Below are 21,434 nucleotides of genomic sequence, written 5' to 3' on the forward strand. Positions count from 1 at the left end.
CCAACAATTGTTTGTGTTCAAATAAATCTTTTGAGCAGTATATATATGCAGAATATTCATGTACAGTTTAAACATTATTTTGATCAGAGAATTTGTCAATGTCCAAAACTCAGTAGATTCATTCTAATTTCTTTATCTTTAAAATTCCCCCTCCCTCTTTTTTATTTAGTTTTCAGAGAAGAAAAATGGGCAGATGTATTATGTCTTTCGTGTAATCTAGCACTATGTAAATTTCCACACCATAGAGTCAATTTGTCTCTGTTTCTTATCTTTGTACACATAACATTTTGATGTTCTAGATGTTGTTTGAATATTTTAAAGTAATAAAACTCTTAAAAATAAATGTGCTTGAAAAGGTTCTTCACAGCGATGATATAGATTTTATAAATTTCCATTTTATAATCTAAAGAACCTTGTTTTGCCTCATAGAACCTTTTGTGAAACAGAAACAGTTCTTCAGATGTTAAAGGTTCTTTATGGAAACATTCAGACAAAAATGTTCTTCTATGACATCGTGAAGCACCTTTATTTTAAAGAGTGAAGGAAAGCCATAATGTAGTCTTTGTAAGGCTGGGTGATGTGTGATTATGATAGTCATGGTCAAATCATGAAGAGAACCAACAAAGTGTTGACTGAAAATGTGCACTAAAATGAGTTTCCATAATGCCACACTAATGCATGATACTGATTCTGAGTATAAAACATTTGGGATGATCTTTTGAAATCTAATATATGGTTTTTTTCACAAATCATTGGGAATATCACATATTCAGTCATGAATAAACCAGCCTCTTGTGGAAGCACTTCCAAACTATGCACTGTAAATATCTTTTTTCTAATGTCTCTGTGCCATCTAAAACGGTTTAAATACTCTGTGATATATAAAATGTCATTTTAATGCTCTTGTGTTTGGTTTTTATTGTTAGAACTCATATCTTTCACTATGTACAACTATATATTTTATTTCTGTTCTTTTTACTTGTCATTAAGTAGTTTTTTATAATATGATTTTACTACATTTATGATTTTTTAGTTACCTGTTAATCATAATTGATTAAAAACATAAAAAAAATTTAAATAACTTGTTTTCAGTGGGGTGAAACTTCCCCTGTTTATCAATAACTGTGATATAAAAATAAAAACTGTTTACACCACCAAAGGACAAAAAAAAAAAAAAAAACAAGTTTTTCTTACTTGTCTGTCTTATGTTTATTTTTATGGCTTAAAGCCCAGTAAGAATTAAAATATGAAAAACTGTTGACTCACTTTTGTGTATGTTACATTTTCTAATTTCCAGTGCTTTGTCTGGGCTTTCTGAAAGCCTATGTTGTATTTTGTATTTTGTATTACATAATCGTTATTTTTAGTTCATCTGCATAATTTTCATGTATGTGTACTGATGTGATAATAAAAATGCACGCAAATATGATGCATAAATTAAATAAATATTTTTCTGGATACTACATTTAAATTCTTCCTTGTGTGACAGTCATCATGAAAAAAATATCTATCTATCTATCTATGGCGTTTTGTGACTTTTATTTTGTATTGTGCAAAATAAAACTCCTCTTCCGGTCACTGTACTTACGTGGCTGTTCTTGCTCTTCTTCCGGTCTGACAGATTCTGCCTTTACCTGTCACACGATGGTATGATTTTACAGCAAATTACTATATTTCTTAAATGCTAGCGAGTGCAAAAATGAATTGAAACTATAAATAACGCGTCTTGTATTTCCTTTAATCGCTCGTCTTGTTAAATTATGTCTGTAAGTAGCTTTAGCTGTTAGCTACAGTCAGGAGTCTGTGATCTGATGAAGCTTTTTTTTTGCAGACACAGATAATGACGTTATTCAAAGTATTATGTGCATATTTAGTCATAAATATGTATGTGTATAAGCTTCATGTGAATTATAAAACGAGAAGTGTTAACATTTAGGTTTTACATTTGCGACCCTGGAGCACAAAATCAGTAAATGAGGATTTATATTAATATCCTGATGATGATTTTGATTTTTTAAAATAAAAAAAATCTATACTTTTGACTTATACAGTGTATTGTTGGCTATTGCTACAAATATACCCCAGAGACTTAAGACTGCTTTTGTGCTCCAGGGTCACATTTGTGTATTTTATATATCTATCAGCTGTTTTGTGCAAGTTTAATCCACGTTTCTGTTCAGAATTGTTAATCTGCACTAGAAAACTAATGTCAGTTCATCATATGTGGATATTATACTTTTATACTCCTGTTCTTTCCAGGCTCTTTATGTGCTGCTTGTGATGTTGTTCTAGTTTATTCTGGGTTTCAGCATGATGTTGAACATCTTCAGATGTCAGAAGTCATGTGCACTGATGTGTGAATGACTGATTCTCTGTGCAGGAGTTGGAAGCCATGACAAGATACACCAGTCTGGTGAACCCGGCCGTGTTTCCTCACCTCACTGTAGTGCTGCTGGCCATCGGCATGTTCTTCACCGCCTGGTTCTTTGTGTATCCTTCACTATTCACAGATTTGCATTTCATCATCAGAAAGGTGCTTGTAAATTTTAGCCTGAAGAGATGTTGGTATATTTGCATCCTTGACTCTCTCTCAGATATGAAGTAACGTCCACGAAGTACACGCGAGATCTGTACAAAGAGCTGCTCATTTCTCTGGTGGCGTCGCTCTTCATGGGCTTCGGCGTTCTGTTCCTCTTACTGTGGGTCGGCATTTATGTCTGAAAGTGAGTGTCTTTATGCTCTTCAGCTGGGTTATAACACTAACTTTTATGAGATAAAAAAGGCAATTTATTTATTTATTTATTTTTTTCTCTCGATTCTGAGCCTAGTTTCTATCTTACAGTTCGGGAATTGAGAGATATAAACTCGCAATTCTGAGAAGAACGGTCAGATATAAGTGCTGCAATTACCTTTTTATTTTTTATTCCATGTCAGAAAGTCTACTAAGAAAAGAAAAAAAAAGTGTGAGATGAAAACAGAATTTTAAGGAAAACAAACTCAAAAAAGCAAAAATAAACAAACTTTAAAATATTAGCGTTTTGGTTAACATTTTGAATCCGTTTAAATTTTTTGTTTTAGTAAATAAAGTTAAACATTATAAAAATTAGGATTTTTTCTTAGTATTTTATTTCAGTTAAAGTTTTTTTCAAGCAACAAAAGTTTTTTTTTGGTTTTTAGTTTATTTCAATATTAGTAAAGAAAAAGTCAAAATTACCATTTTATGACATATGACATATCGTCAGAATTGGTATAACCCAGGGAATGAAAGGATACAATAAATAACCCAATTTGAACTGTTTTTTCCAACAGTTATAAGCACTTTTACAAACATTGTTATAACTCTAGACATGTCAAATGAAATATATATGTCATATATTGCATTTTATGACATATTTCATAATGTCAGACATGTGGTTCAGATATTGGCAAAAATCTATATCCACAGATTCGGCATGACCCAAGGATCATGATTTTCTGTTGTATTTGTGTTCATCAGGTTGTGGAAATGACATGTAGGCTACAGGAAAACATTCCAAGGGGATCCGAACATTTATTCTGAGACTTCAGGAGCACTGGGATTTTGGAGGGAGTTTGCACTGGCGTGATGGGCAGGACTGTGGGTTAATACTTCACAAATAAAAACTGTTTTTGGTAAAAAATCCAAAACCGATTCTTGGTTTTATTTGATGTGTCCACTGTTAGAGATTGTTTCATTCTTGAGGATTATTTTCCTTAAAACCTCCATATTTAGACATTGTCATGTGCTTAACTTCCTTTGTAAGTAACTCCATATAAAAGTATCTATTTCATTCACATTAAAATTATTCCATGCATTTAATCCTAAACAATAAAATATTAAAATACTTTTATTACAATTCATAGAAAAATATTTTACAATCAGTCAGTCATTATTTTTCCCACAGCAACATGTCAAGCAGAGATTCACCAACAAATGCTTCATCTGATTAAATATTAATTCATTTGTTTCTTACAAACACAGCGTTTCTCTTCACAAGACGTTAACCATTGGACTGGAGATGTGTGGATTATTGTGGTGTTTTTATCAGCTGTTTGGACTCTCATTCTGATGGCACCCATTCACTGTAGAGCATCCATCACTGAGCAACTGATGTTATGCTACATTCCTCCAAACCTGATGAAGAAACAAACTCATCCTAATCTTGGATGACCTGAGGATGAGAGTATTTTAAAATGTTCATACGTCAGTACGTTCCTACATTCATCCTCACACGATGAGAGGAGCGAGTTGGCTGGGTATTTGAAAACACAGCATGCTATTTGTGTCCTGCGGGCTGTTTGTGGTGCGTAAAACCCCAATCCAAGCCTAATCTGACTGATCAGAATAGATCAGTCTGTCAGCGTGGAGATCCTCGCCTGTCTCAGAGATAAAGAGACTACAGACGTGCACTGAAAACTGAAAGAAACTGTTCACCCAAAAAATAGTTAATCGGATTTGGAGAAATGTAGCATTACATCAGTTGCTCACCAATAGATCCTCTGCAGTAAATGGGTGCCGTCAAAATGAGAGTCAAACAGCTGATAAACATCACAATAATCCCCACCACTTCTGTCCCATCAGTTATCATTTTATGAAGCATGCATGTTTGTAAGAAACAAATCATTTTTAAGGCATTTTAACTTTACACCATTGCTTCTGGACCAAATCTGAGTCCATAATAACACCAAAATGTTTAGGACTGTTGTCATACTTTCTTGTTTCGGACAAGAAGACATTTTTACTTAAGCGATATTATGGATTGAGGACTATTTGTGGTTGAATTATTCCTTAAAGAATGTTTATGTTTATGATAAATAGAAATAAAGCATTAGGGACACGATTCAGGACAATGGAAAATGTTTACTGGGACAACATGAATAACAGAAAAAGAGGATCTGGATTTCGGCATAACAAGTGCACTGACGCTCTGCTGTTACTCACTTAGTGAAGTGTTGGGTGAACAGTGAGGCACTTTGTTAATGCTCCGTCGACAATTTACTGAAAATACACCAAACGTGCGTCACTTGGAGGATGTGTAGGAAAATATTACAAAGAAAATGTTAAGAAAAAGGGGCACAATATATAAAAATTCACACGATTCCTTGAGACCAATTTCCACTCGTCGTTTCAAAGGCAAACCGAAGTGAACGAAGTCTCTCTTAGTTCAACTGTACAATCAAACGCTGCAAAATCAATGATCCAAAACCATATAAAAAGACATTTTACTTTACACAATGAGATTTCTACACAACCAACATGTAAGAAGTAATTTATGATCATTTTAGCGGCTGTAAGATCATGTACTATTGAACTAAAATGTGTTTAGAGATATTGAGACGTCAGGTTTCATGATGTTATATCTCGTTGGGCTTCTCAGTCATTAAAAACACAAAATGAGATCTCTCCAGTCGCCATCTTGGCTCTTTCCTACAATCCAGAAGTCTGTTTTAAGGTGGCGGGGCTCAGAAAGAGTCCATCCGTTCTGTTTCTTGAAATGCTTCGGTTGTGTGTTGCATTGCACAACGTTAACGTCCCCCGTGCTCCATTTTGGATTCGTTTCCAGACGTTTCGTTTCACTGTCGCGCTCTAGCAAATGCGTCACGGAGCCACGGGGAGTCTTCGTAAAGTCGGGGGTCTCCCAGATACTCGGTTGTGCGTTTGTAGAAGTAGTAATACAACACAGCAGCTGGGGAGACACAAAACAATCGACACACACTGGTTAACTTCTACAGAAACAGCAAATCTGCTAAATAGTGAAGAGCCATTGATTGACAGTCTGTCTGGAAGAAAACTCAGCCTCTGGTTTGATCACACCTCTACAACAGCTTTAGTGTCATGAGAGAGAAAGGTTAGGCCTGTATCTCCTAACATGTAGTAAGGGATTGAGAGGCTCTTGACGAGATTGACAGTGACCCTCGCCTGAAATCCTATTGGGGGTTTGGCTGACGTCTTACGGCCGGCTTACCCAGTCTCTGGAACACAAAGAGAACCTGCAGCCCGTCCGTCCACACGAAACGATTGGACTCCATCCACCTCAGGTTCTGACGGGAAATGAACAGAACGAAGGAGAATTAGAATTCTAGAAATACAAATATGGATGGAATTCGGAACACAATGTAAATCTTTTTTAATTTAATGTTTATTTTATGTATCATACATTAAATAATTTCTGCAAAGTCAATTTTGGACACTAAATCATTTTTAATTTATATAGTATACGAAAATAATTTTCAGCAAAATGGATTTAAACAGTGGAAATTAACAGAATAAAGGGATATGAAAGCATTTTTGAAAAACGTACAGAATCAAATTTCTTTTTATATTTTATCATATACAATAATAATTTTCTGTAAAATGTTATTCAGATTTAAGCATGATGGGGAATTTACTAAACTTCACAAATGACAAAAGTTATTAATTTTGTACCATTTTATTAAAAATTTTTATTGATATACAATAAGACAATAACAATTTTCTAAAAACTTAAACACATGAAATGAACAGAATTAATAAAAATGGGAGTATATTGAGATTTATTTTTATTATATATTATACTATAATAATTTTTTGTTGAGAAAAATAACAACCAGAATGGGTTTAAAAATAAAATAAAATTTGTCATTAATTTTATTTTTAAATATTATACAATTAGAATTTGCAAAAGTGCAGCAGAATGGATTTAAACATGGCGAGGAATTACTAAAACTCTACATTTCTCTTATGACTCTAACTCTAATGATTACTGCGCTCACAGATTCCATGTAGTATCTAGTAATAATCAAAGCTTGTGTGTGTGTGTGTGTGTGTGTGTGTGTGTGTGTGTGTGTGTGCGTGTGTACACACCATGACCCAGCAGTGAAAGCAGATGCTGAGAGTCAGGTAGAGAGCAGACAGTATCAGCAGCGCTCGGAATCGCTCCAGTAACAGAGACACCAGTCCCACCTGGAACACGTATGTGTTGAACATCATCAGAAGAATGATGATCACATTAAACAGGATGCCGATGTCCTGGATTCTGCCGAAACAGGACAGATAAGCGAAATAATGTTAGAAAACATTCATGCATTTGCACTGATTCAAGTTTTTCATTTTAGCAGTACATCTGGGAATCAAACACATGACATCGTCATTGCTAAACTTTTGCACATTTGGTTCTAGTATTTTGAAAATATTGCTTATTTTCTTAATATTTTCTACATTTAATATTGAGCATATCACAGACTGGTGCTATCAATAATGTGGGGAAATCTGTAATGCACTCACATGAAGAGCACAAGCTGTATGACCGGTGCGGCCCGCAGCAGCTCACTGAAGGAGTTGACGAACAGGTCAAAGGTCAGCAGTGCCAGCTGGATCAGCAGCACCAGCGAGTAGTTATTGGTCTGGAGCATATCAGCAGCGATCAGAAAAATACTAGAAAACAACACCACAGCCCTCGGCCATATGAAACTCTTCAGCAGACGTCTGAGGAGGAGATCATCTCGTCGTGATTATATGGAGGAAATTCCATCTCACTTCCTGCTACTCCATGAAAAACCAAAGCACAGCGAGGATAATTCCTGGAGCTGTTCCACTGGCCGTTTAATCCTGGATTCAGCCATGCTGCATACGGTGAGGAGTAAACATTCAGATGCTCAAGGGAATATTAATGTTCCTGAAGAACTGAAATCCTCATCGGAGCGTGCTGAGATGTTCGTCCTGAATGGATGGTGGAGAAGATAAAATCACATCAGGAAAAAAAACTTATATTTAGCAAGCTATCTATGTATCAAATGTCTGTCTGTCTGTCTGTCTCTATCTTTCTGTCTGTCTGTCTGTGTCTGTCTTTGTGTCTGTATGTCTGTCTGTGACTGTGTCTGTCTCTCTGTCTTTCTGTGTCTGTCTGTCTCTTTGTCTGTCTGTCTGTCTGTGTCTATCTGTCTGTCTGTCTCTATGCCTGTCTGTCTGTCTGTGTCTGTCTTTCTGTCTGTGTCTGTCTTTCTGTGTCTGTCTGTCTGTCTGTCTGTCTGTCTCTATGCCTGTCTGTCTGTCTTTCTGTGTCTGTCTGTCTCTTTGTCTGTCTGTCTGTCTGTGTCTGTCTGTCTCTTTGTCTGTCTCTCTGTCTTTCTGTGTCTGTCTGTCTCTTTGTCTGTCTGTCTGTCTGTCTCTTTGTCTGTCTCTCTGTATTTCTGTGTCTGTCTGTCTCTTTGTCTGTCTGTCTGTCTGTGTCTGTCTGTCTCTTTGTCTGTCTCTCTGTCTTTCTGTGTCTGTCTGTCTCTATGCCTGTCTGTCTGTCTTTCTGTGTCTGTCTGTCTCTTTGTCTGTCTCTCTGTCTTTCTGTGTCTGTCTGTCTCTTTGTCTGTCTGTCTGTCTGTCTGTGTCTATCTGTCTGTCTGTCTCTATGCCTGTCTGTCTGTCTGTGTCTGTCTTTCTGTCTGTGTCTGTCTTTCTGTGTCTGTCTGTCTGTCTGTCTGTCTGTCTCTATGCCTGTCTGTCTGTCTTTCTGTGTCTGTCTGTCTCTTTGTCTGTCTGTCTGTGTCTGTCTTTCTGTGTCTGTCTGTCTATCTGTGTCTGTCTTTCGGTGTCTTTCTGTCTGTCTCTTTGTCTGTCTGTCTGTATCTGTCTGTGTCTTATCTGTCTGTATGTCTGTCTCTATGCCTGTCTGTGTCTGTCTGTCTGTCTGTCTTTCTCTGTCTGTCTGTCTGTGTCTTTCTGTGTCTGTTGCTATCTGTCTGTCTATCTTTCTGTCTGTCTATCTATCTACTTCTATCTATCTATCTATCTACTTCTATCTATCTACTTCTATCTATCTATCTACTTCTATCTATCTATATGTCTGTCTGTCTATCTATCTATCTACTTACTTCTATCTGTCTATCTATCTACCTCCTTCTATCTATCTATCTATCTATCACCTGTGGAGTCACACTGGTCTTCAGCGCGTGTTATTCAAGGTGTTTCCCGGGAGGAGCAGCAGGTCTCTGAGGGGATTAGGGGTTAATTTCACCGAGTGCAGGAGGAGATGAGACGCTCTGGGAATCTCTAATCTCCGTCTGATTCAAAACTACAAACATACAGCCTAAACAAAGATCTTAACCAGCTTCCCTCAACACTTCCGACGGTCACCGTGAAACACCGACAGTGTGCAGTGAATGAATCACATTGTGTGTGATGACAGAAGGCACGAGATTAGCGGTCGCTTCTCTGGATTCGTGTGATTTCGTGTGAAATCTCTCGTGATTATCTATCAAGATGAATATTTCAATATTAATCATATCAACAGTTTAAATTGACCGCAATTAAATTCTACAACATATAAAATGCGTTCAACACTAATAAAAGCAAAACTACGTCAAACCAAAGTCATAAACAAGAGATTTAACCGGCGCAAAAGGCTAACAGCTAACCAAACGCACACATCTTTAAAAGTGTACACACACCTTTGAATCAGTGCAAGTCCAGACCCAGACTTCGCCTCTCTTTAATTCCGTGTGAATCGTGAAATCCTCCGTATGAATAGTAAAATCATCCTGATTCCGCGTGATCGTAACGGACTTTCTGAGCTGATCGCGAGCCACAGTAGTGCGCGAGCGCTGCCGCGTCTCCCATGGCAACGGCGCGAACATCCGGTTACCGTAAGGACTGAAGCCCACGTGGATGTATTCTAAGACCTACGGTATTTGAGGCTCTTGACCCTCTACTGCCCTCTGCTGGATGAACACTAGCATTAAAACACACCTGGCGTTCACAGCTGACGCGACACACACCTGAGAGACATCGCATCACAGGTCTGCTATCTTCTGTTTCTTCATATCATTTATTAGTTTGAATGACATTTTAATTGATTATGTGGGTTATTCAATTTAACGCCAGTTTATGTTCTCTCGGTTTGTCTTAACAAATTAGAAAGTGCTGACATGTGTTTTAAATTATGCATGAGGGCTGAAGTGACAGACAATGTCTGCTAAAACTCTTCTAGAACAATACTTAGTCAAAATTGTATTATATATGCCCTTCATCTCCTTGAGTACCATGGTTTTACCATGTTTGTGGAAACTGTGGTATATGATGGTGGTCTATACATAAGTATTAAATGTACTATGGTAAAACCTACCAGCACCAATGATCACACCACATAATTTATACAGTATATAATGTTAATGTCTATTTTGCGTCCAAATCCATTCTGAAGTATTAAATAGAAATGTATTATGAGAAGTAGATGAAGTACATATGTTCTTGAGCATATCTGAGTGTTTATGGGTTTGCAGTTTCATCGTAACAAATTCAGGATTTAACTTAACCTGACAGGTGTTTTTTTTTTTTTTTTTTTTTTTTTTTTAATGAAAGTGCGTGTAAATAAAATACTTTATTTAGTTATGAATGATGTCCTCTAACACAAAGGGGTGAAAAAACATGTAAACTGTATGCTTTCTTATCTGAAGTTGACATATGGCTATCAGACTTTATCTCTCAGGTGATTTTCGTGTGTAATTGTAGCAGAGCTTGGGAAGTTTATTTGACTTCTCGTGTTGCAATTCCTCTATGGCTTTATTGCAGGTGTAAACATGCCATGCCCATATATTTTGGTATTTGCACATAACTCGAATCACAAAATCAACACGAACGTTTTGTGTCAAAACGCGGACCCTTACACTTTTCCTTTTTCTTTAGAAATTATGATTTAGGTCACAGAATGTCAATGCAAATAACCTTAAATAGACATTTGCGGAGAAACGTGGGAAAAAACAGAAACCATTCAGCTTTTACAGAAGACAGTGCACCATCAGAATGATTCTGAAACGTACTTGATATTTTAAGGTACAAACATATTTGTCTTTATGTCTATATGTATATTGTAATGAGATTCAACCAAAGAGTTCCTTCAAGTAATCGCAATAAGTTTGGGGCCCTAGTAATTGTTTTATATTCTCTGGCATTTTATATGATCTGAGCATATTGCTTTCCAGATATCATTGATTCAGATCAGTGCTATTGTTCCAACCACAACCCAAACCATTAATTCATTAGGCAAATCTTTCGTGTTTCTTATGACCTGTGGTTATTTAGCATGTAGGTATTTCCCTGCATCCTGCCCTCATCCATACGCCTGACACACACTCGTGATTATGAGTAAGAGCTCTGAATGCTGTGTAAACCGAGCTAAACTCTTTATTTGCATTTTACTTTGTTTTTGCACACACTCCATCTCTACACACACACACACAGTCGTGTCACATGACTTCATCCTGTTTTGCCGTTCATATCCTGGAGCTCTCCAGAAAGCCAAAGACGCTGAAGAGAAATGAAATTGTGACGTGTATGTGTGCTCTGGCTTGTTTGGATAGTTCTCTGATTTCTTCACAGATAGATGTTATTATAATTTGACGGATGACCATTAGTTGCTGGTGGACGTATTTGCTCATGGCATGAGAGGGAGTGTCTTCAAATCGAAATGACACGTCCATCTATCCTTGCGAAATTCCCACGTCCTTTGAATCTGCTATGTTTCCCACCAGCCTGCTGATAACGAAAAAGTTTGGCACATTACTGTGGACTTTTGCATTTGATCAAATCATATGTTATAGGACCTCATATTTGTGAATCGATTAAGGATTGACCAAAACATTTTTGAGGCAGGTAACTTTTTAATGCACATTAGCCTTGATGTCATTATTCTACATACAGTATAGTGTTGTTATTTTAAACTACAAATCTGAAACAATTATAAAGACATTCATAGTGTTACAAAGATTTCTGTTTCAGGAAAATGCTATTTTTTTTAGCTTTATATTTATCAAAGAAGCCTGAAAAAAAATCTACTCCGCTGTTTCAACATAATACTAACAATAAATGTTTTTTGAGCAGCAAATCAGCATATCAGAATGATTTCTGAAGGATCGTGTGACACTGAAGAGTAATGTCGCTAATAAATTCAGCTTTGAAATCACAGGCAGTAATTACATTTTAAAATATATATATGAGCTGTTATTATAAATAGTAAAAATATTTCAAAATTTTAATGCTTTTGCTATGTTTTGGAACAAATAAATGCAAGCTTGGTGAGCAAAAGAGACTTCTTAAAAAAAAAAAACATTAAAACTCTTACTGTTCAAAAACTTTTAACATGTAAATGTAAACAAAAAAATAATAATACTGTAATGTATCCTTAACATACATTACTTTATAATGTTCTTTTTGCAGCTATATACATATAAATGCATATACAGTATATAAACCGTATATATATGTTAATTGTAAAATAGATAGAATCTGTAAACGCATTATATCAATCGTTGGCTCCCTTTATATCAGCATCATTGGCCCATATGAGTCGAGCTTCTCTGTGCTAGTGCAGACGTGGACCTGGTCACTCAAACAGGCTGGACATTTACTGAAGGAGTAGTTCTGTTTCCTTTAGCTTCCATGACAAATCACGAAACCATTCATGTGATCACAGCTGCTACATAATATTTGCTACATTGCGATATGGCATTAGTGCGGGGCAATTACAGCCAGGTTATATTGAGCGTCTCGTGTCAGAAAACATGGCACCTGTTTGAAGGACTGTTTAACATCCTGGTTAACCATTATTTATTGGATATGTAAGAAGCAGGATATGTAAGAAGCAGGATATTTGAGATGCCCTCAGCATTTTCCATTAATGAAGCTGACTTTGACCGATTAAATAGTAAGCATTTAAAAAAAGAGTCAGCATTTAACTAAATCACAGTGCAATAATATTAATGAATGCAAAAAGGTTAAGCAACATTTAGAACATGTTCAAAGGTTAAAACGCAGGCATTTGAAGCAGGATTTCGGACCAATGAGGGCATGACAACAAAAATAGAAACTAGGCGACCAACAAAAAGTCTTGCTTTGTGCTACTTGCCACACTTGTGGCCAATTAGAGCAAGAACTAGGAGATAAGATTGTTTTCATATCATTTCTTAACCTGGTTGGACCACATCAGCGACATTCCTTACCAGCTGGTCATTTTTATTCCTGTATATCTGCTGTGTTTCTGCAGTTATGTCTGGCTGGTTGAAGGACGGGGTGGTGCTGGAGGGGACAGGCAGTGGTCAGATGTCGCCTCGCTCCAGTCTGAGGAGCCCCTTACCGAATCGCACAGCGAGGTTACACTCGTCAAACGATGCGACCTCTCCTGACTCAGACAGAATGAGCAAAGCTAAAGAGCTCTTTGAGCTGTGTGATAAAGAGGGGAAAGGATTCATCACGAAGAGAGACATGCAGGTGAGCCTGGACGGGTGCTGGCGTATGTCACATGATTTCTCTTAATACTAGCGATGTGTTTAATGTGTCTTATCATGTTTACATCCACCAGCGGCTCCAGCAAGAGCTTCCTCTGTCTCCCGAGCAGCTGGAATCAGTGTTTGAGAGTTTAGACAGAGACAGAAATGGTTACCTCACACCCCTTGAGTTCCACACGGGCCTCGGTAAGTGTGTATATGGGAATTAAGATGATAAAATAAGTGTATGAAGTTTGTTATATAAAAATGTTTGGTAGCACTTTATTTTACAGTCCTGTTCCTCATGTACATACTATATACTTATTATAGTAGTTACAATAACTATGTAATAACTAGGTACTAAACCTAAACCTAACCGATGTAATTACCTTGTATTACCAGACCTTTCTTAGATAAATACACTGTAAGTACACTATAAGTACATGTAAGTACACGTACTGTAAAATAAAATGCAACCAAATGTTTATATAGATAATAAAATAAAGGTGTGAATAAAATAAAAAAGTGTGTATAAAGTATAAAAATGTGCATGATAAAAATATCATGCATGCATGCGTGCGTGCATGATAAAAATAAATAATAACCAGTGTTATTTTAATATATATATATGCTATTATAGTATTTATTTCAAGATAAATTATTAATAGTTTAATTGTAACTAAGTATATTTTTTAAGTTTATATTTTAATTAACGTTTTCATAGTTTATTATGCTTTTGTCTTTTTTTTTTATAATTGTATAATTTCAATCTCAGTAATTGCTGTTCAACTTCAGTTTATATATTACAGTACCTAAACAATTCCTATTTCTAACTGCATTTGTAGTCTAACTCTTATTTAAATTTACATTTATTACATTTATGGTATATTTTATTTCAGCAATGTTTCAATTACTGAACATGATTTTAATATACTTATAACTGAACGCCACTTGCTGCATTAAACATACCTGTACAACATAGCGATTTCATGTGTTGAAATGTTTTCTTACATATTTTGTACCATTTCACATAATATTTTAATAGTAGTATGCAGTAGGCTATGGAATACTATGTGTAGTATGCATTATGATATATGCCTCAATGAAAACCTCTCTGTCTAAATTAGGAGAGCTTGTTGGTTCTGGGCCGGAGGAGAGAACGGAGAGCGGAGGTGGAGAGATGGTCAGAGAGGAGAGAATAGAGCCGATGCAGATCCGATTCACACACATCCTCATGGAGCTGGGAGCTGATAAACTCTTCAAAGAGTGAGTACTGTACATATACACAGCTATGGTCACCACTGTGTAACAGATAAGACAGCGAGAAAGCTGTGCTTATCTGTTTGAAATCAATATTGGCTTGACAAAGCCAGAATACTGTTATTGAACGCATTTAGGTTAACGATTATGGGCTCCATCTGCCAAACCCTGAAACAAAGTTTATATGAGCTTTTGATTTAAAGATGTGTCTGTGTGTTAGTCAGTGGGAGCTGTGTACTCTGTGGTGTGAGCTCCAGAGGGACAAACCGGAGCTGCTGGGTGTTTTGGAAGAGGTTCTTTCCTACACTGTGTCTCATCTTCAGGATGCACTCAAAGAGAGAGACAATTTAGAGCAGGCACTGCGCAGGTCAGCCTTCCTGTTGTAAAATAAACATGTCTTGAGATAAATGAAAGGTGCTGACTGCTGAGTGTTTATGTGTCCTACAGGAGAGAGGAAGATCATGACAGAGTGGTTCGGTCCATGTATGAAGACATGGAGAGTCAGTTAAAAGAAGAGAGAGAGAAACGACAAGCTCTGGTAAATGTGCACACACACACTATAAATATGAAACAGATTTAAGTTTGACAAACCTTTAAAGGGGGAAATGATATTATTTTTATTAGAGTGCAGTCTTAGAGGAAATTATGATATTGTTCATGGTGGTTATTATAATGATGGTGATTATTGTAATGAAAGATGATGATGATAATATTGTTCATGGTGATTGTGATGATGGTAATCATTGTGATAGTAATAGTGATGATGATGTTGATATTGGTGATGATCATTTTGTTCCTTATGATTATGATACCAGTGGTGATGATGATTATGATGATGGTAATCATATTTCATGGTGATTGTGATAGTAATGTGATGTTGATAACGATGACAGTGATCATCATGGTGATTGTGATAGTAATGGTCATAATGATATTGAAGATGGCGATGATAATTGTGTTCCTGATGATTGTGATAGTGATGGTGATAATGATATTGCTGTGATGGGATAATATTATTGCTGGTGAAAATGCTATTGGTAATTCTATAGTTCATGGTGATTATAATGATGATATAAATTATGGTGACACTATTGTTCATGATTCTGTGTAATTATTATAATAATGTTGATTATGATAATATGATCGTTCCTGGTGATTATGATACCAATGGTGACGATAGTGATTATGATGATGGTAATCATGTAGTTCATGGTGATTGATGTGATCGTAATGGTGACTATGATATTGATGATGGTGAGGATAATATTGTTCCTGGTGATTATGATGATGGTAATCATGTAGTTCATGGTGATTATTGTGATAGTTATGTTGACAGTGATATTAATGATGGTGATGATAAATATTATAGTGATGGTGATAGTGATGATGCTGTTATGGGGATAATGTTCATGGTAATTTTGACGGTGATTATGGTGATTAAGATTTGATAATGTGACTGTTCCTAGTGATTATGATAGCAATGGTGACGACAGTGTTTATGATGACAGTAATCATGTAGTTCATGGTGATTGATGTGATTGTAATAGTGACAATGATATTGATGGTGGTGAGGATAATATGATTCCAGTGATTATGATGGTGATGATATTGCTGTAATTATTAATATTTTTGTTCCTTGTGATGATGTCAATGTCGATAATGGTGGATATGCTGTTCGTAATTATATAATTCATGGTGATTATGATAGTATCGGTGATGATGGTGATTATAATAGTGATCATAACATTGATGATGGTGATAATATTGTTCATGATTATATGAAATTATTACAATATGGTGATTGTGATAATGGTATTTGTGATATTACGTCGGGATAAAATGATTGTTTTAGGTGATTGATAACATCATTTTTGATGATGGTGATTATGATGATGGTAATCATATAGTTCATGGTGATTGATGTGATAGTAATAGCGACAATGATATTGAAGATGGTGATGATAATATGATTATGATAGTGATGATATTGCTGTAATTATTAATAGTTTTGTTCCTTGTGATGATGATATCAGTGGGGTGATCATGGTGAATATGCTGTTAGTAATTATATAATTCATTGTGATTCTGATTATATAGATTATGATGATGACATCGCTCATGGTGATTATAATTGTGATGATATTGAGGATGATGATAATGTGATTTGGGTGATGTGATATTTTGATGATGATGGTGTGTTGTTGGTCTGCTCTGTGATGAAGGACAGTGTGAAGCAAGGAGACAAGAAAGAGCAGCTACTACAGGAACTGAAGATGAGAGAACAAGAACTTGAGTTCACGCTCACCAAACAGAGAGAGGTACAGACTCACATTCGCTCGTCAACACGTCTGATTTATTAAACCAGCCGCAGGCTCTGTCTCACCCCACCTGTGTGTGTGTGTGTGTGTGTGTGTGTGTAGTTGGAGAACAGGATCAACAGTCTAAGCACCGATCAGACTGACACTCGTGGGGAGAACCGCCGACTGCAGAACATCAACCAGCAGCTGCAGGACCAACTGGACAAGAGCCGAGAGGAGCTCCAGCACGCTCTGAGCCAACTACAACAACTACAGAACACCATTAAACAACAGCAGAAGGGCAAAGAGAGGTGGGCTTCCAGTTTTACTTTGCATTACTTTTACCAGTACATTCCAAAAGTGGGGTTTGCAGGAATTCAATAGATAATGCATTTTGGTTCCTCAAAGCACCTTTCAGCGAATAGTCTTAAAAGAACCATTTCCATTTCATGTCTAACTGTTTCTCACTACAGAGACGTCCTGAAGGTGTCCCGAAACATGCAGAAGGAACGGGAAAGCCTCATGAGACAGCTGGATCTTCTCCGGTAAGAGCGACCCAACTGAAATGGTTACACATTTAGTATGTGGTACTGTATGATGATGAGCGTTCAAGTCTAAGCGTGTGTGTATTGCTCTTATCTGAAATATAAAGCTGCAATCATTGACCAAATCAAAACAGCTGGAGGTTTAAGATGTTTGATCAGTCATTAGTTCACCAGATTTGATTTCCATATTCCAAAGCTGTTTCCAAAAGTCCTTTGGAAGCTTTATCTTAAAATCTAACTGGAATTCTCTCACTTTCTCTTGTGTAGAGACATGAACAAGCGTCTTCGGGATGATAAAGATGCCCATCAGACACAGAAGATGGTTAGTCAAAAATACCCCTTCATGTCTCCCACTTCTTACCCACCATGCCGCTGTGTTCACGCCTTCTCGCCGTGGGTGCGCTCTGTTCACCCGTATTAACCCTGCCTTTTGCCCATGATGTAACATAACCCACACTGCATACCTGCAGAATGTGCAGCTAAATGGGAAAAGCTTCATTCATCAGGATGTATTCCTTTGGTTTCTGAGAGCCCATGTTCCCTTGGGAATTCACTATGTTGTAAAAGATGCCGGCCATGCGCTCTTCAGGTGCAGCTCTGGTTAGTCTATTCTTGGGAGAGAGAGCCTTGTTCCATTCGTCAGCCTCCGAGAGGAACAAAAACGAATGACTTGAAGGAAACCCAATGAAGACCTTGTGTGGAACATTTCAAACTGTGAATATGGAATGTAGCCAATGTGCACCAATGAAATGAGTCACTTTAGAAGAAAGATTGTTCCTTGTTTCGGTCTGTTACAAACAAGTGTGATTCCAAGATAATGGTTGTTTTGTTTAAGAACAGCCTTAATAGCTTAATTCCCCTCATTTTTATTTTTTAATTTTTTTTTTACAAAGAAAGAAAACAAAAAGAAAAATAACATAACACTTAATTTACCTATTACATTTCAGTGCCTTGAAGTATATGGCACTTTACCTCATTAAGGCTCTTATTATTTCATATTTGTACTTGTAATTTAGTACAGTTTTGTTTGGTAGTTTCTTTTGAAATGAGCAGTTCTGTCCAATGACAGTTTATGTGTTTGGTCTCTGATTGACTCAAAATGAACAAAATGTAGATTATGTTAAGATTTAAAGTTGAACAAATGGATATGTTGTCAGACAGGAAACAATAAAAGTGTTTATTCATCTTGATTCATGTCATCATTTTGGGTGATTTACTTGCATACACACACAAAAGTGCTGTTGTTTCAAAACAACTGTCAACCCATGTCACACATTTTACATAAAAACTGTTTTAGATATATATATGAGCATTGCAAACACTTAATCAAGTGCATCACCTGAACACATCGGTTTTGCATCATATACTGCTCTGGGAGATCAAAATGCATTTTTTACAAAATAAACTAGGCATTACATTTTCTCAGTTATCATTTAAAACAGTCTGCCGTAAAGATGAAGCTAAAATGTCTTTCATATCTCATCAACTGTTCCTCAGACAGCTCAAATGAAGAACCCTTTGCAAAGGAAGGAATCCATACTGGGGAACTATTTTCCACCAAGGAAATCTGCAAAAAGGTGGGTATCTAAATAAACCTTATACATGCTACATGTGCATTTTGAATACATGGTATAGCTCTTGCCATAAATGAAGTTGCAATTATACACTAATTACAATTCAGAGTCACAACCTTTAGTGAATACTGGGATTATTCTCCAGGCCATTTGTCTTTCCCAATGTCGCAAACTAAAGTATATGAAGAGTTTATTTGCAAAAACAGATAACTCAGTTTTTATTAATTTTCTTAAATCTTATTTTATTTTATTAATTTTCTTATTTGTGTGTGTGTGTGTTATCATGTTTGTTATTGTGTTGGTTAGCTGTATTTTCTTAGTTATTATCATTTAAGTAAAACAACCTAACTGCAGTCTGATTAATATTTTATATTTGAGTTTTTACAAATGAACTCTTTATATGTTTCCAATTTTCCATTCCTGCTAATTAAAACAGCTGACACTATTTTTTCAATGTTAATTTAGTATCATTGATATATAATGATTTTACTTTTTAATTATATTTATTTACATTTATGATTATTATTTTAAAGTGTCTATGTGTGTCTACATTGTTCTTATGCATTTTTATTTAAATTTTTTTAGTCATAGTTTTAGTTTTGAAATATTTTGTAATTAATATACTTTTTTTGCATTAAAATAATTGTATCCTTTCCAAAGGCAGTTGATGGATAACCCAAATGACGAGTCTGAGGATTCAGACAGCTCGCTAACAGATTCAAGTCCGAAAAGACTCTCTATAGCTGAAGAGAGAGAAGACAAAACTACCTGCCAGTCAGAGAAAACCACGGTACTTGTGTTTTTACTGTAAAATACCATGTCATAACCGCTTATTACTCTTTGTATGGCTGTGTCTTGGATGCAAATTACAGTAGATGACACTTTCTGTCACTTCCAAACACAACAAACAATGTTGAGCTCATTAATTTTAACAGCAAATCAAATATTTACCTGCTTGATGTGGCTTTCCAGGAAAACCATTCTTTCTTCTTTCTGCTCCAGAGCACATTGCATGACCCTGAGCGTGTGTTTAAGGTGGTGTTTTTGGGGAACTCCGCTGTGGGAAAGAGCTCGTTCATCCATCACTACTGCAGCGGCCACTTCCCCAATAACTTGGCCTCAACTGTGGGTGAGAGACGCTAGACATCTTATGCCCTGGCTTAACCTAATTCCTTTTGTGTGCTGACATGTCACCTGATGACTGATTGACAGGAATGGATTTTCAGGTCAGGAGCGTGATGCTCGATTCAACACCAGTCGCTCTGCAGCTGTGGGACACCGCAGGGCAGGAGAGGTCAGATGTCCCCAAAACGGTTTCATAGAACCAACAGACTGATTTTCATGATCCACAATGCAAGATCATTAAAAGCGACTGTATGTAGTTTTGTGTATTTCCGTGGCTTTGGAGTCCCTAGAAGTAAAAGAGAGGAATTCACCATCATAATAACAGTGGATCATGTACTAAAGTCCCTTTCAAGGAAAGTCTTTTCACTTGGCGGCCATATTTGCAATGCCTCTGGAATTCCTATCTAAATGAATTGGGGGAGTCCTGAAATCTCAATTTAAATTTAAATAAATGAATAATTGATTTTGAACGGATGTTTCCAGGTTAAAAACCTGCTTTAAATCTTCAAAGACCTCCTGTTGTCTCCATCAGGTTCCACAGCGTCACGCAGCAGTACTTCCGAAGGGCTGACGGAATCATCGCCATGTATGACCTCACGCATGAGGCGTCTTTCACAGCCGTCTGCCATTGGCTGGATCGGGTGCAGGTCAGACTAATTTGATTAAATATTAATTTCACCTTCTGCAAGAGGAAATGTCTTCAGTATTTCAAGGTGAAAGGAAAAGAACCCAATCTGAATCAGTAGGCTGTCAGTTATTTATGGTTTCTAGCTAGTCTACGCTGAATGTTTATGGTCATGAAGATAATGGTTTAAATGGCTGATCATTGTTGATTTAGTTTCAACCTGCTTGAGCATCTTTGTAAACTGGTTAAAGTTGTAAACTAACATTTGGGACAAGCATTAACCTTTAACATTAGGCTATAAAAACCAACTTGAATTGCCTTTGTGTTATTCAAACACCTTTCTAAATATTGGTTCCTGCTTTTTTTCTTAAATATATATATATATATATATATATATATATATATATATATATATATATATTATATTATATTATATTATAATTTTTATATAAATATGTTTTTATTTATCTTAAACTAAATATTCTATATACTGTATATCTTTTTAACATCACATAACTTTTGTGTGTGTGTATGTGTTTGTGTGTGTGTGTACATATATATACACATACACACACACACACAAAAGTTATGTGATATATATATATATATATATATATATATATATATATATATATATATATATATATATATATATATATATATATTATTGCTTAACATCTTAACAAGATTTTTATTTTGGCTAACATCACAAATTGCAAATCTTGTATTTAAATATTTTTTATTTTCTCAGTCAATATTC

At 36.1% G+C, this 21,434-nt stretch overlaps 4 protein-coding genes across 4 annotated transcripts; 3 read left to right on the top strand and 1 right to left on the bottom strand.

The window, feature by feature from the left end:
- Positions 1 to 1,564: 1,564 nt before the first annotated feature.
- Positions 1,565 to 3,666, top strand: LOC113042903 (transmembrane protein 258-like). Its single transcript, XM_026201909.1, has 4 exons — positions 1,565 to 1,647; positions 2,381 to 2,490; positions 2,595 to 2,723; positions 3,497 to 3,666. The coding sequence occupies exons 1-3, from the start codon at positions 1,645 to 1,647 to the stop codon at positions 2,719 to 2,721; spliced, it is 240 nt and encodes a 79-aa protein (XP_026057694.1). The 5' UTR covers positions 1,565 to 1,644; the 3' UTR covers positions 2,722 to 2,723; positions 3,497 to 3,666.
- Positions 3,667 to 3,851: 185 nt separating this feature from the next.
- On the bottom strand, positions 3,852 to 9,620 carry tmem138 (transmembrane protein 138). The gene is made up of 5 exons (XM_026201908.1): positions 9,439 to 9,620; positions 7,283 to 7,717; positions 6,863 to 7,034; positions 5,985 to 6,060; positions 3,852 to 5,705 (listed from the first exon to the last, which is right to left on the bottom strand). The coding sequence occupies exons 2-5, from the start codon at positions 7,408 to 7,410 to the stop codon at positions 5,593 to 5,595; spliced, it is 489 nt and encodes a 162-aa protein (XP_026057693.1). The 5' UTR covers positions 7,411 to 7,717; positions 9,439 to 9,620; the 3' UTR covers positions 3,852 to 5,592.
- Positions 9,621 to 9,708: 88 nt separating this feature from the next.
- Positions 9,709 to 18,539, top strand: cracr2b (calcium release activated channel regulator 2B). The gene is made up of 10 exons (XM_026201910.1): positions 9,709 to 9,786; positions 13,029 to 13,252; positions 13,344 to 13,455; positions 14,376 to 14,514; positions 14,729 to 14,875; positions 14,956 to 15,046; positions 16,731 to 16,826; positions 16,929 to 17,116; positions 17,279 to 17,350; positions 17,618 to 18,539. Exons 2-10 carry the CDS (start codon positions 13,031 to 13,033, stop codon positions 17,769 to 17,771), a joined length of 1,221 nt encoding a protein of 406 aa, XP_026057695.1. The 5' UTR covers positions 9,709 to 9,786; positions 13,029 to 13,030; the 3' UTR covers positions 17,772 to 18,539.
- On the top strand, positions 17,918 to 20,902 carry LOC113042793 (ras and EF-hand domain-containing protein-like). The gene is made up of 7 exons (XM_026201795.1): positions 17,918 to 17,950; positions 18,848 to 18,927; positions 19,585 to 19,714; positions 19,927 to 20,053; positions 20,137 to 20,218; positions 20,582 to 20,696; positions 20,888 to 20,902. Exons 1-7 carry the CDS (start codon positions 17,918 to 17,920, stop codon positions 20,900 to 20,902), a joined length of 582 nt encoding a protein of 193 aa, XP_026057580.1.
- Positions 20,903 to 21,434: the final 532 nt, after the last annotated feature.

The sequence above is a fragment of the Carassius auratus genome, chromosome 25 (genome assembly GCF_003368295.1).
Source record: "Carassius auratus strain Wakin chromosome 25, ASM336829v1, whole genome shotgun sequence".
Taxonomy (NCBI): Eukaryota; Metazoa; Chordata; class Actinopteri; order Cypriniformes; family Cyprinidae; genus Carassius; species Carassius auratus.

What these genes read in the sequence shown, in the direction of transcription:
- LOC113042903 (XM_026201909.1), top strand. An exon ending in TTCACCGCCTGGTTCTTTGT is followed by an intron (nt 2,491 to 2,594) that starts GTATCCTTCACT and finishes ACTCTCTCTCAG; the next exon opens with ATATGAAGTAACGTCCACGA.
- tmem138 (XM_026201908.1), bottom strand. Translation starts at nt 7,410, where the DNA reads ATGCTCCAGACCAATAACTACTCGCTGGTGCTGCTGATCCAGCTGGCA. An exon ending in ATACAGCTTGTGCTCTTCAT is followed by an intron (nt 7,035 to 7,282) that starts GTGAGTGCATTA and finishes CTGTTTCGGCAG; the next exon opens with AATCCAGGACATCGGCATCC. An exon ending in GCTTTCACTGCTGGGTCATG is followed by an intron (nt 6,061 to 6,862) that starts GTGTGTACACAC and finishes ATTTCCCGTCAG; the next exon opens with AACCTGAGGTGGATGGAGTC.
- cracr2b (XM_026201910.1), top strand. Translation starts at nt 13,031, where the DNA reads ATGTCTGGCTGGTTGAAGGACGGGGTGGTGCTGGAGGGGACAGGCAGT. An exon ending in TGAGTTCCACACGGGCCTCG is followed by an intron (nt 13,456 to 14,375) that starts GTAAGTGTGTAT and finishes TGTCTAAATTAG; the next exon opens with GAGAGCTTGTTGGTTCTGGG. An exon ending in GAGAGAAACGACAAGCTCTG is followed by an intron (nt 15,047 to 16,730) that starts GTAAATGTGCAC and finishes TCTGTGATGAAG; the next exon opens with GACAGTGTGAAGCAAGGAGA.
- LOC113042793 (XM_026201795.1), top strand. Translation starts at nt 17,918, where the DNA reads ATGCCGGCCATGCGCTCTTCAGGTGCAGCTCTG. An exon ending in TAACTTGGCCTCAACTGTGG is followed by an intron (nt 20,054 to 20,136) that starts GTGAGAGACGCT and finishes ACTGATTGACAG; the next exon opens with GAATGGATTTTCAGGTCAGG. An exon ending in GACACCGCAGGGCAGGAGAG is followed by an intron (nt 20,219 to 20,581) that starts GTCAGATGTCCC and finishes TGTCTCCATCAG; the next exon opens with GTTCCACAGCGTCACGCAGC.